At 35.9% G+C, this 14,946-nt stretch overlaps 1 protein-coding gene across 20 annotated transcripts in view; it reads right to left on the bottom strand.

The window, feature by feature from the left end:
- The window catches only part of SYNE1 (spectrin repeat containing nuclear envelope protein 1), a 457,069-nt gene that overhangs the window by 304,471 nt on the left and 137,652 nt on the right, over positions 1-14,946 (bottom strand). For 19 of the 20 annotated variants that reach the window (XR_004352467.1, XR_004352466.1, XR_004352464.1 and 16 more), the window contains 7 exons: positions 12,836-12,948; positions 12,117-12,285; positions 6,855-6,951; positions 5,958-6,160; positions 3,657-3,821; positions 3,040-3,192; positions 1,890-2,033 (listed from right to left, as the gene is read on the bottom strand). Coding sequence is in view for 14 of the 20 variants with exons in the window: in XM_032650736.1 (XP_032506627.1) it covers positions 1,890-2,033; positions 3,040-3,192; positions 3,657-3,821; positions 5,958-6,160; positions 6,855-6,951; positions 12,117-12,285; positions 12,836-12,948 (1,044 nt within the window). In the remaining 6 variants the exon portion in view is untranslated. The remainder of the gene's footprint in view (positions 1-1,889; positions 2,034-3,039; positions 3,193-3,656; positions 3,822-5,957; positions 6,161-6,854; positions 6,952-12,116; positions 12,286-12,835; positions 12,949-14,946) is intronic. The other variant, XM_032650729.1, reaches the window with a different exon arrangement.

The raw sequence follows: 14,946 nt of genomic DNA, 5'->3' as shown, positions 1-14,946 counted from the left end.
ACAGTCATGAATTACATTATCTAGACCAACTTGTACCTTCCTACTTTAGTTTCAAGAACTCTACTACTCGATCCCTTAACCGCAGACAAACTTACAAACGTGTTGACTCATTCTTCCCAGAGAGGCCCTGTGCTTTCCTAACCTCCTCCAAGCTCCACACTTTGCTATTCTTCCCCTATCCACATCCCACTCATGACAAGCGCTCATGTCATATACAAACTTATTTACAAAGGTTCTCACGCAAGAACATGTCTCTCTAGTCTGAACTGGCCCAGCCGTCATCTGTTACTTGTCTTTTAAAAAAATGCTGTTAGTTTATACACCTGCATTGTCTTTATCTTCACGATGAGCTCCTGGAGATGAAGATCTCCATAAAGCGTCTGCCTTGTCACATTTATGTCGGAATCCAGCACTTCATACAATCCTGCAAAAACTTCCCGTCCCCCTCATTTTATTTAGAGTTTCTCCCAAAGCATTACTTTTGGAAACCAAGAAAGGAAATTAAGTACTCATTAGTAGACCATTTGTTTTTTTCCTTACATTATAATTATTCTCATGCTCTTGGATGCACTGCCTGAAAGAGAAAATCATCTAAAGAACGCTCCTGTCCTATTGCTGCAAGGCTCAGCTAAAATTACTGAACAAAATAAAGAGAATCTGCTGACATGTATAAAAATCAGTGTGCTTCAGAAGTCTTCCCTGGATACAACAGGAAACTTACCAAGATGCTACATCTAATGCAGCAATTAAGAAAGCATGATGACTTACGTGTGTCTAAAAGAGTACTTTGCTTTCTCAGAAGTTTCCGTAAATCACTAAACCTGACCTAGGCTAAGATGTGCCAGCCCAAGACAGGGCTCTAAAGGCTGCTTGAAGGTTACAAGTTGTTGACTCCAAATTGTACCCAATCTTTATAAATAATCTTAACTTGATTGCCTGAAAGAATTTAAAATTGCCATTCTACTATATACCAGTTTGACAAAATTTTCTTATCTTTCATGGCCATGATTCTTCTTATTTTCATCTATCTCACTTATTCCTCTCTTTCATTAATTCTCCACAGCTGGTTTCATATTGGCTATTCTCTTTCTACTTTTCCTCTCCTAATTAACAGGGTTTTCTGCTGTTTTTTCCTTTGCTGTCCAATTCTTCATTATGAAATTTTTCCATTCACTTATATAATCACTCCTTTCTTTTACCAGGTATTAATTACACAATCTAAGTGGACTTTACCACAGTATCATCTTCATAAAACTCAACTTCAGATAGATAAAAAAATCCCAGTGCAACTTCCAAGCTCTTAAGGAAAATCCCTCAATAGAACAGAAAAGGCTTATGGCTAGTGCTTGATATTCACTGAGCTTCCCACACAGAAGTGGCATAAATGTACATATCTTAAATCCAAGGTAGCTCTGTGAGATGAAGAGGGAGACTTTTCACTGCATTGTGGCCGTGTAAGCGAAAAATACCATAAATAATCTCAGAGTGGACGTACGTCAAATACATCTCAATAAAAGGTATTTGGGAATTCTTTCTCATTTAAATATATGATGTCTTCCTCCCCCTTCTTCTTCCTATTCTTCTCCCCTTGCTTCCCTCTTTGTTTTATGGCTTTCAACTGGTCCTCTGTCCTCCCAGAGGAGGCCTATCTTTCTATAAAATACAGCTACTAGTACTTCTAAATTAACAAAGGTAATGCTTGGTATCAGCTCCATAGTTTCATTTTTTAAACTCATGACAAAGTTACTAGATGAAGAATCCCAATAAGAAATAAAAACATGATCAGCTAACAAGTAAATGATTTGCCCACGATGACAGAGAACGAGTAAGGTGAGCTGGAGGCAGTGTTGGTCCTGCATAGAGTGTCATGCTTTAAAATATTTTCCCACCTTGGTTAGCTGCTCTTTGAGCCCAGACATGGTTGCAAACATTTCGTTAGCTTCTTCTTGGGAGATCTCTTTGCTAATGAGGTGTGCTGTCTTTGTAATCATCTTATACTGAGCATCCATCACAGGCACCCTCTGCTCAATATCCTACATGAATCATTGAAACAACTCCATTACCACGTGATACATTTCCTCTTATTTCAAGATCTGACAACTGGACACAAATCAGTATGCACTGAATAAAACTCTAGACCTGTCATCATCTTTTGGCGATTCCAATGACTACTTTCCTTCATTACTAATATATGATATACTAGTAATATCATACAAATAAATGTTTCCTTTAAAAGTCACCATAATGCTTAAGCTAACCTAAAGATAAACTGAGGTAATCTTTACACTTTCAAAATACGTATGTTAATGTAGTATGGAAACATTATATCAAGTAAGTGCATGTTAACAATTTGGGGCAGTTCCTCTGATTTTAAAAATGAAACAACTTTTTCTTTAAAAGAAGTAATACATTGTCATTGTAGAAATTTATAAATTAGAGATAATAAGTTAAAGAAAATTTAATACAGTCTTCTCACACCAGAGCCAACATCCTTACCACCACAAGGCTCTGCTAAAATTACTGAACAAAATTAGTATTTTTCCTGTGTGTGTTTACACCCATTTTTTATTTTTACCAAAAAATGTTGATACTATTTTTGCTTTCCTTACTTAATAGTATATTGGAAAAGCCCTTCTATGTCATTAATATTCTTCCATTACTTCATTTTTGAGAGCTGCAGGGTATTCAAAATATGTAAACAGCACAATTCATTTAGCAAATCCTTTATCATTGGAGGCATTTATGTAGAGGTGTTAACTCCAGACGTCTGTGTTTTCCTAGTACTTTATATAATTTGATTGTAGAAAATAAAAAATCTCAATTAAAATACTATTTTGAAGTTACTCTATGGTCAATAAACCTCTACAAAAAATTCAAATAGATTTTTTTATGAGAGGTGCAAATCAGGATATGTACACATGTCAAATGATATCAAGGAGACATGGAAACAGCTTTTGCAATGGCCTAAAGTAACTTCACTGATCTTTCTATTCACAATAGAATTGGTTTTTCACTTTGTGTTCCAGAAAATCAGCTCACCTCTAAGTCTTGAATTAATAACTTGACATTAATAAAAGAGACTTCTAAGGGCTCTGAAAGTTTCCTAAGGGCTTCAGCTGCAAAGTCAGACAGGGTAGTAACACAATCTGTGTATTCTTTCTTCATTCTGTCCAACTCATCAGCTCGAGCATACTGTTAAGAAAAGGGAGGGGGGCAACATCGAAAGCCATTAAGCCAAGACTCTGGAAGCTTGTAACTTTCACTTCTACATACTCTCTGGAATGGTTAGGTGGTAGGAAAGACTCTAATTCCTGATTCTTATTTTAGATACACTTGAAGTTAGTCCAAATACTGTGAAAAGAAGAAAGGAACTAGCAGAGAAGCAACAAATTATGATTTGATGCATGAATCATTCCATATAAGTAGGTTCCATATGTCAACATAATCCTTAATCAAGCTTTACATTTCTGTTATGTTCCTCCATTACAAATGGGAAAGAATAAAGGACCAAATATAAACATAACGGTTCTAAACACATCTGTACTCTGCCTTAATAAGCCCATGCTATAACAATAAAAGAGTCTCTAAACAGCCTGTTGATCACAACATTTATGACGCACCCATGTTCTAGGCATAAATAGACCTGAAAAACATACTTGCTTGACTTCCATAAACAACTCTCTCCATCGTCCATTTAGCAACAGTAACTGCTGTTTGAGATCACGGGACACCATCTCATCACATGTTTCAATCAGAAAATTGCCAGCATCGTTCATGGCCGTGTGCTGCTGTATCCAATGAGGCAGATTTCGAAAAAAATCCTACACGAGAAACAATGCGCACTACTGTAAACCATACGCCAAAAGTTAATAAATGACATGAAAGTAGCCAGACTAAGAGAAATACCTTTGCTCTAAAATTTGTGCAAATTTTAAGGGGAATCCTAAATTTCTTTCAAAATGGAAACTTTTAATAAAGAAGGTCAAAAATATGAACTAGAAACGCTGAATGTCTTTTTATAAGAATATATGCAATATCTTTTGCTGAAGACAAAACAAAACATGACGACCCTTTGGTTATTCCTATTTTAGAGAGGGAAAAGCTGAATTTCGGTGAGTGTAAGGGACTTGTGCCTATAGTCTTTAGGCTAGTAAATACCAGTGCCAAAGTCACCTAAAAGGCATAATATTTTAGGGAAATGTAGAGCTGTCTTAAAAATCGTTTGACCTGTTACTTCTGATTTTATTCTATTTTATTTTATTTGTTGGCTGCACCATGTGGCTTGTGGGATCTTAGTTCTCTAACCAGGGATCAAACACGTGCCCTCTCATGCCTCAGCAGTGAAAGCACAGAGTCCTAACCACTGGACCGCCAGGGAATTCCCAACTTTTGGTTTTAAAATCTGAATACTGTACATGAAGATAATTAACAATCACAGAGATAAACCCTTGAAGGAAAAAATTAAATTATCTGGGCCAAGAACACAATACAATGACATCCTTCCTTACTTAAGGTCACACACTTGGCTATGGAACAGCTTCCACTTGATTTCGAATTAAATGCATATGTGCGTGTGCATACACACACGTATACACCACGGTGAAAACCAAGGACACCAAAGAGAATTCAAAATCGATTTCCTAAGCCATGTGCAGGAGGACTTCCTAGATAAATCGATGAGAACAATTCTGTATCTGGTGGGTATAGTCCCTTGGATGAAATTAACACATGACATCTACTAGGGCACTGCCAGTCTAACCAGAAAAGCCAAAATCTGTGTGGGTTACAGCTGCTCAGCCACACAAAAATACTTAATCTATATGAAATATAGAATGGGAAAACATAAAAATTATACATCTACTTGTACAACATAATAACAGAGGAACCAATCTTGCATGACAAGCAGTAATTCTAATATAAGTACTGTACTTCTTCATGGGAATCTGGCATTTTAATCTTTTACATACATATAAATAGTTTTTCCATGAGAAAAATACCAAGCTCCCATTAAGAAGTGTATATACAGAAATCAGTCCATTCCATGTGATCTTTTAATGTAAATGATATTAAAGTAAAACAGTTAACTCTTGCAAAAAAACACACATTCCTGTAACCGGAGGAAAAACATCACTCCTACTGAGAATAAGACCGTTGACTGAGGGTTGATAAAAATCCCAAAAAGAATAGCCAAAGAGACAAAAATGTAGTGACCCATCTGTTGAACCAGTGTATGCCATCACACAGATTTAGTACTACTTTAGCCAAAGTTGTTTTCATCTTCTCTTAAATTAGGAAATCCTCAGAGGCTGTGCACTGGACCTGCCCCTTCAAGCCCAGACCTTACTGTGTGTATAGCGCCCTCTGCTGCCTATCGGGTTTGGCCACTGTTCCATGGGTTACTGCTCTTCTGAATGCAAAAGTCAAACACTGTTTTTTTGTTTTTTTTTTTTTTTTTTTAAATTTATTTATTTATTTATTTATTTTTTGCTGTGTTGGGTCTTCGTTTCTGTGCGAGGGCTTTCTCTAGTTGTGGCAGGTGGGGTCCACTCTTCATCGCGGTGCGCGGGCCTCTCACTATCGCGGCCTCTCTTGTTGCGGAGCACAGGCTCCAGACACGCAGGCTCAGTAATTGTGGCTCACGGGCCCAGCCGCTCCGCGGCATGTGGGATCCTCCCAGACCAGGGCTCGAACCCGTGTCCCCCGCATCTGCAGGCAGGCTCCCAACCACTGCGCCACTGGAGAAGCCCCTCAAACACTGTTTTAACACAACTTTTATAAAGCAGCCTGTTTCTTGGTTTAAAATAATTTAATAACCTGAAAATGCAGCTTTTCAGGCAAGGTCAAGATTTTTGTAACACGTTTTCAGATATAGAACACTCCCCAGACAACTCTGCTGTGAAAATCTCCTATTTCTGAATTCACCTGTGCTTGTTTCCTTTTATAAGAAGCAGTCTTACCTTTTTGGCATGTTCTGACTGATTTAGCATTTTCTCAGCATCCTCTAGCCAAGCCTGAAGACTAGCCACGGTATTGTCATATCGGTCCCAGTTGGCAATGACTTCTTCCAGCATGCTGCGCACGCTTCTGACTTCCACTGAGAGGTTCCTCCACTGGACAGTGGTTTCATTCATGAATTTCATCACGTTCTCAGCCTCTTCCACTGAAACGGATAGAACAAATTATAATCCTTATTTTATCTTTTAAATCCACCACACCTTTTTTCTACAGTTTATACACTGGTGCGCGTTCCTAATTCTTCCTAGGATTTTAAGTTCAACAGATATAACGTTAGAATTACATTCAGCTAATGTTGGGGACATGTTATACCTTACTCATAGGTATTTATTACGATTAAAGGCAATGATATATTTAAAATTCCTGATAAATGGGATGCAATAAATGACATATATTTGTCTGCATTTTATATGCACTCAGATACATATATAGTATAATCACAAATGCTATAGTTCATTTTCGGCAAATATGACAGATATATCTGCAAACTGAAACAGACATATTTTACAATTGTGTCTTTACACTAACTTTTCATAATATTCAAGTCAGTCCACTTTTTGCCTTTAACCGTTGGAATTGAAAATAGGTTTGAATATTACAATTTAGGAAAAGAATGCTTATTTTCCTCTCTCTCAGAAGATCACACACACAGACATATGATTATACAGGACAGGCATTGCACAAAGTCAAGGGGACTGAATCCAGTATGTGCTTTCCAGGCCAATGGCATGGTCACACAGAGATTCTGCAGAGAAGAAAATGATTTGATCATACTGAAACCTGTAGGCTCTAAATTCTACTGTATTCAATACTGCAACCAATTCTGTCTTGTGTTTTACCTGAACCATCAGCTTTGACGTACATCTCAGCTGTCTGCTTCAAGATCTGGTATGTCACTTCATATTGTTCAAAGAACTTGCTATTTTCTATAAAAGACTAGAAAAAAAGGGAATGGTTAAACGATAACCAATACTGGCTTACACAGACATGCCAAAGTCAATTTTCTTCAGTATAGGTATGTGGATATGTTACCCAAACCTACCAACCTCATTCTTCTGAAAAATATCAAACTAATTCAACTGCCATAAATAACCTGACTATTTCTGAGAATATAACTTGATTCTACACTTTTAATTCTAATTCACTCCTACTTTGAGAAAATATTATATTACTCCTCCACCCAAGGGTTTGCTTTTAGAAGAGACAGAAGTTTCTCCAGAGAACCTGGGGCTACCATTTAAAAAGCACTAAATTTGGAACAAGGCTGTAAAGTGTCCCACTGTGTTTTAGCTGTAGGGTTCTGTCGCTCTTTGAACAATAATTCTGGTGAATCATGACTCTGAGGAACTTCAGATTATAAATAACTGGCACAATGCAATGCACACTTTCTTAAAATAAAAAGTAAATACAAAAATATTTACAAGTAGAAAAACGTTAAATAATCACACATTCCATCCACGTTATCCATATGCTGTCATATTTCTATTACCTAGTATAAAAATTAAAGGTAAGACATGTCTATATCTATGTCTGTATGCAACTTACATATGTATTAGAGTTACTATAAGCAAATGGATACCACAAAATTGAGAACATACAAAAAGTCCTTAGGTGAGTTTTATTATTGTTAACTCCAGGAAATATGAAATAATTCCTATTTCAAAGATGATTCCTACTTCTGTAAAGTAGAAAATTTATGTAATTATAGATGACAACATACTACCAAAGGCTTCTTAATTTCTTTAATAGCATAATTAGTTCCTATGATGTAAACTCAGTAAAATACTTTGTGTCACTATTATAAAATACAAAATTAGCCTTCAAAAACCAGCTGAAGTCCTGAATAGGATGTTGATGAATGCTTAATACGGAGATGCAAAATGTTTGTGTGCAGAGGCAAAACTATTCATACAGCAATTTCATAGACATCCCTAGATTTTATTGATAGAAGTTTATAGTATTTCAAGATTATATTAAAATACATATAATACATTTCATATCATTTTATGTTTGCATTTACTTATATTGTAACTATTCTTCAAAGATATAATGAATAGAGAAAGCTGTGAACTACCTGGGATGGGGTTCCCTGATGAATACCTTATTCAATAACTTTAATACGCTTTATTATTTTTGCATGAGAATTGGTTAGTTCATTATTTAGCCTTATGTCTTACTCCCTTAACCTCTGCCTGCTCCCCAAGTGGGGAAAGAGTAATTTAGTGGAATTTAAATTTTGAATAATTCAACGAATAGGGAGGTCCTGGTTTGATCAAAAATGGAAGATTACACCTAATGTTCAAGACACTGTAAGAAACTGAAGAGATAAATATATTTGGCAAAGTTTAAAACAAGAGTCTCCATTCAGTTTGGACACAAATTCCAAGAAGCTAATGGAAAAAAAATTGTTCGAAGTGTCAAATAAATGGGAAATAGTGCCTATACTGGACATTAAGACTTACACATGCTTTTGCTAGAGTGGTTTACAAATTCATTATAATTGAATAAGAGAAAAGTTAATTCCAGTTTTCATTTTTGGCCTAGGGTAGGAGCGGGGAGAATGCTTTTAGCATAGTATAAATGTCGTCGAGATTCATTTAAGTGCTTTCCTATGAGGAAAACTAGGTAATTAATTTTTGAAGAAAGAAAATTTACTTGTTATTTTAATTTTTGTTTCATTTATTTTTGCCCTTTTTCTCTGAGTCCTGAGTAACTCCATTTAGTAACAAAATTATTTTGTCTATTAGAATCACTTTAGCAGGAGGGCTGCTCAATCACCTTTTTTGCTGTGAGCTACCTAGATAAAGTCTCTCAGAAGAATGCAAAATTAAGCACAAATGTTATGTTTAAAATAACAGTGACAGGATTAGTTTATTTCTTTCAAAATATGGCTTACATTTGGATATCAAGTTCAACAGATAAGACATGCTGGTCAAGGGACTTTTAAAGTTGGTGGCACTTCAAGAAAAATAAGATATTTCTTTATGCTACAAAATGCAAAGTATTGGTGGAAGGGACTAATTTTCTACTCTCAAAAGATAAATATAGATATAATAAATTAAAAGCTCATCAATTTCACTCAAAGGGAGGTAAACCAGACAATTTAAGATTTTAAAAATCAACTTTGAGAAGTAGCTTCATTAGAACTGCCTATTTACTTTAATAAAATCATTACAAATAATAGACCATATGTTCACATTACTTGTTGCATTCACATAGTCTACGCTCCCAAGAGCTCTTCTTTTATGTGAAAGAATGAAACGTTGTCTCATTTCTTCCATTGTAAAATTGGAGCATGTGTTAACTAACATGGTTATGTCATGAACAATTCAAACCAATCATCTTCTGATTTACATTACAGTATGTAATCTCTCACCTGGATCATGTGGCCTAATTTAATCAACAAGCATTTGTGTAGTATCTTCCAAGAATTCCTTGAGCACTTAGGGGTTACGTACCTTACGTAGCCCCTATGTAGCTCTCTAATTCCCTAACTCTTGTAAAAAGTATCTTTTTTTTGCAGATGAATAAAATTGAATTGAGAATTCAGACTAAGGAAAAGATAATTATGGAACCCTTACATCCCAAATATTACTTTGCTTATTGATGTAGCAGCATATGGCTGATTACAATCATTTCTTTTAGAAACCAAGTGAAGGATTATATTTAAGAAACTGATTTTATGAGTTTATTTGAAAGTCTTCATGCACCTTGAAATAGTCTGTTCTAAAGAGAATGATTTTCCCAAAAACTTCAAAAGAATGAGAGAAGCTCTATGGGGTATGAGACAGAAGGAAAACAATAATGAGTCAGTCTTTTTTCCTTAAAAAATCCCTAATATTCTATTATTATTATTGTTGTTGTTGCAGTTATTAAAACTTTGGGAAAGATTAAGTTATTTATAAGGTCACATGGGTAGCGAGTAGTTGAGCCATGATTCAACACATTTCTACGTGACTGGTGTCCAGGCTTCAATAATCTCTCCCACCTCACCCCACCCTGCCCCAATAACATGCCGCCCATAACAGACATGATAGTAACTAGCAGGTTGCAGTATGGAAGTGTAAAATACTGTCAATTACGGACCAGCATTAAATGGAACTGATACTTATGTGAACTATATTCTTTAGTTCACTGAGCTGCAAGAGATCACTTTAATTATTTGGTCTTTTCGGTTTAAAAAAAAAATTTAAAAAAAAACCTTTTTTTCCCAGCCAATTTTGTTAGAGAGTAAAGTTCAGTACTTAAGCACAAAGGTTTCTGATTCGGGAAGATGTGGATTCAAATCCAGATTCCACTTCTTACTAACTCTGCCACCTGGAGCATGTGACCTGAGCGTTCAAAGGCTCGATTTCCTCAGTGAAACAATGTGAAAATGCCCAGGCGACAGGGTCATCGCTGAGAAGGAAGATGACACATGTAAAACACTTGGCACATAGAAAATATCAATATCCTACAATTATTAAAACTATTAAACTACAAATACCTTAAACCCCTTTTTGAAATAGAAGCTTAGGCGATAAATATGTATTTTTTATCAGGTGATAAAATATTAGGAAATATTTATTAAAACCCAATATATTTGTAGAGTTATTAGCAATTTTACAAATAATTTTGAGAGTTACGTTACCTAGCAGTTTAAAATTAGCAGCTCAGTGAATGTCTATGAAGTAGGCAGAAAGTACTGATTTTTTTATTCATTAGTAATAATTCTTTACTTACATATGCTTTAGTTGAGAAGTTCAAAGAGAATTATTAACATCTTTGTGTTGGAACATTAACCTGGTGGAACAGTCCCATTAGGTATTTCAACCTAATTGGCTCTCCTTAAATAGCGAGAACAAAGACGCATCCTGAATAATTACCTCTGAGCTCAGAGTGTATCATTTGGCATGATTAAACCCGAAAATATAAATGCATATCTGTATTTAATATTTTTGGGACTAATGCAATTGCTTAAACTTAAAAAGAAAATCAGATTTCTCATTACTTTCCAAAATCATTCAAAATGAATAAGGGAACATAGTGTCACAGATTTCACATTTTTGGACAAATGTTTCCTAGAAAATTGTAGTAAATCTAAAGAAAGATTTTATCGTTAACCTGTTAAACTTTTTTTTTTTCAAATTCATGTTGTTCATTTAGCGCTTAGAAAATAAAATTAAAATGTAGCAAAATATATTATGGTTCTAGGATGTAAAGATATGGTTTCAATAAATATTCAGTCATGCCACTTACAGAGCCACTGAGAGCACTCAGGTTAGAAATGGGCTTATATTTTAAATTCATCAATTTATCATTTAGAACTTGTGATTCAATATAAATGGAACAGTTACAGGACTGAGATGCCCTATTAATATTAATTTTGTGAGCTAATTTGTATTGCTAATAAATTGGGGGGGCATGTTTAACTAAGAGAAATAAACTGCCTTTAATAATTATAATTCTCTGATTATATATAAATGCAAACTGCTAGTTACAGAATAACCTACTTTCCTCCTTAATGCAGGGTTACTACTCTATGTAAATATAGGATTATCTATGCTGATAGCCCAAAATACGAGAAACTCTTCAAAAATTAAGTTGGTACAGAGATTTGCAGACAAAATTTTACTTTTCCTGGGTGCACACAGGAAGCAGTGAAGCTCACAGAATGACTGTAAAAACGGCATGCTTGACCTAATCTAAAAAAAAAAAAAAAAAAAGATAGTCCCCACATGAACAATCGAGGATTGTTCTACACTACCCATGATTGGATTTTAGAAACATGAAGATAATCTTTAAGTATTTTAATTCCGGTTCAGTAGTGAGTTCACAGTCAGTTGTACACAATGCAAAAACTTGCTTTTTTAAAGCAATAAAGCCAATCACAATGGTTCAATATGATTACTGCAGCAAAACCTTTCATATCTCCAAAGAATATAGGTATATATTTCAGATTGTTGTGAAAAGCTCACAAACTTACATCAAACCCATTTAACACACTGGTACCTTAATGTTTAAATTCAAGATAAAAGTAACAAGTGTCCAATAAACTAGAAGATATTAGATACTAAAGCCAGGTGTCCTCTGACCTCTCTGTCAGCGCCAGGGAGACTTACCATGTAGTTCTGCAGAAGCAGCTCCACTGAGCCTCTCCTCCCATACTTGATGATCCAAGACTTCAGCTTTGACTCTGCAAGAACCAGCAGTGAGAGCAGACGGTACTTTAATTCTAGAAATTCCATTTTCATTAAGTGTAGCTCTGATGTGGAGGAAACAAAATGAAACCTAGAAACAAAACACAGGGAATTTACAGAATGTAACTAATAGTAACAGAACAGGGCTTACTTAACCTGTTACATGTGAGTATTAAATAAAATGCAGGCACAAGGTCTTCTAAACTCTGGCTGATCAATCACTCAGGAGATCTGGTTCTGTTTCTAGCTCTGGGTTTAAAGGCAAATCACAATTGATGGAAGTCTTTGATTTAGTTCTTTCCCCTGCCAAGATAGCTCTCAACTGTTTCTTTTATAAGCTGTTTTTGCAATATTACATAATGTTCCTCACAGTACTGAATAAAAATACAGCCTCTGAAGAAACCATTTCTGTCATTTCCAGGCTGTGGGTACATGCAGGTTTACTCTTTTCAACTAATAATATACTAGAATATTGGCATTCTTAACATACGTTATGGGAACCCAATTTTTATGTACCAAATGTAAGCACCTCTGTAAAAAAAAAAAAAAAAAGTCAATTCATTGAAAGAAAAGAAATGGGGGAAGAAAGCATCCACCGAGCCTTTTAAAGACACTTCATTTAAAACCGGACATTCTCTTACCTCTCAGCCATGTCCTCTAATTGATCAGATGGTACTGGGATCCCGTTAACAGACCTGGTTCGGTAGATTTCATGGAATGCTCTTTTGTGGGCATCTGTGTTTTGAAGCAGATCCTAAGATACAATTAAAAAAAAAAAAAAAAAACGAGGAAACATGTTCACAGGAGGCTAAGAAGCATACTCTTCAGCTTGCACGGATGAGGCAGTGTATTCAACAATCTGATTGTGCTTCCATAGCCACACGCGGCTTGGTGCCGGTCACAGGCTTTTACCTTGTACAGGAACCTGGGTGCTTGTCCATAAGGCCCCGTGCTAGAGCCGTAGCTAATAATTATGGCATCTTTTAAACACACATGACACTTGCACAGCAATGCATTCAGACATTTTAAAGGCACATGGTCCAAAGGGAAATGTAGTCAGTGCTAAAAACAGTGATTGTTGGTGATTTTCTCTTTCCCTGATTTTGAATCTACTGATTTTTCAAAGCTTAAAACTAAGCACAACTAGTTTAACCCTTTAATGGTCAAAATAAAAATGTTAAATTCTCTACGGTTATTCTATTTTGAGTGCATGCAGGGTACCATAAAGTGATGTTTGCTTGCCATCTTAAAGTAAGTCAATTACATTACAACATATTATGAAAATACCCTTGTGGTTAGGAGATTTCAATCAAGCACAGGGAATGTCCCACAGATATCACATGGGAAGAGTAAATGTGATGTTTTATAAAGATTCTTTCCAGATTGTATAGAACTCAACAAATTTTAATAATTTATTTAGATTGGTTTTCTGGGTTTTTCACTGTCAAAAGACATATTTATATAAAGACTTACATGTACTTCACAATTCCTAACCAATTTCTCACATAGAAGTAAAGAAAGAGAAAGGTGAAAGTAGATTCATGCCATATTTTCTAGAGCTTACGTTGTTTCTCAGTAGCAGAGTAAATAGCCAACAGTTTGTCACTCACTGAAAAATAACATATATTAGCCCACCAGAATGATACATTAAAACTAACAGTTTCTCTCACACTAAGATTTAGTAGATTAATTGGAGAAAACAGAAGCAAAAACCAGCCTAAATCGTAAGAGATACACTTGATGGAAGGGTACACATGAAGGCTTTCATACATAAAGATGTGAAAGTCATATGTGTTTGTTCACATGAGTGAAATCAATTTTCTTTTAATTCGGGGACATTAGTGTTTTTACACTGTAGAAAAAAATCCAGGACCAAACTATTTCTATCCTGATATATATTTGCTATTACCACCTTTTGACCTGCTTTGAGTCTGTAGGTAACCGCACAGATATTCACAAGTCCCCTGCTCCCAGAGGGAGGGTACTACAGGCATCTCAGAGCTGATTACAGAGGCCAGAGGACTGTCCTAGAGCAGCTACTGCCTGTGCGTGTATTTGAGTCACTCTCTACTCCCTCCTTAACATCCAGATACATTTCTGTGGCTTTTATCTTGACCGAAACTCCCCCAAATGACTACAGGGCAAACTGAGAGCCACCACCACTCCCAGCTCTGATTTCTTACGTGTGACAGTATGTTAATGTATGGGTGGGGGTCTGTGACTATACTGGTGCCTCCCAAGAAGCTTTCCCTATTGTAGTTTTCCGTATCTAGTTAATCAAAAAAATCTTGACAAGAAATCAAAACCAACAAAAACATTTTCACACATATGACAAAAGAACTACAACTGGCGTGATGTCACTGGGTCCTCTGAAAGGCTGTCTCACTACAAAATAGCTGGATGCCGAGCACAGCATATGACTTTAATTCACTGGTGGGCTCACAGGAAGTAAGTGAAACCTTTTAGGGCTCCCACTCTCGGTAAAACATGACCCAAAACTGGATCATGGTCTTGTGAGCAAAAACAGATTGAAAAAGCTGATTGTCCCGGGCAAACATCTAAACCACTGTGGCAGGAGATGGAGTCTTGGAACTTGAATAAGGTGAGAAACACTGAAACTGAGACCCCCTACATTTAGCCAGAACCCTCAAAGAGGGCTGATGTGGGCCTGGTAGACAGCAAATGAAAAAGAAGGAAAGCAAAGGTCACCAAACACAGGAGACAAGCTACCATGAGTGAGAATCAGCAGAAA

The sequence above is a fragment of the Phocoena sinus genome, chromosome 12 (genome assembly GCF_008692025.1).
Source record: "Phocoena sinus isolate mPhoSin1 chromosome 12, mPhoSin1.pri, whole genome shotgun sequence".
NCBI lineage: Eukaryota > Metazoa > Chordata > Mammalia > Artiodactyla > Phocoenidae > Phocoena > Phocoena sinus.
This window is presented reverse-complemented; position numbering and strand designations above follow the sequence as displayed.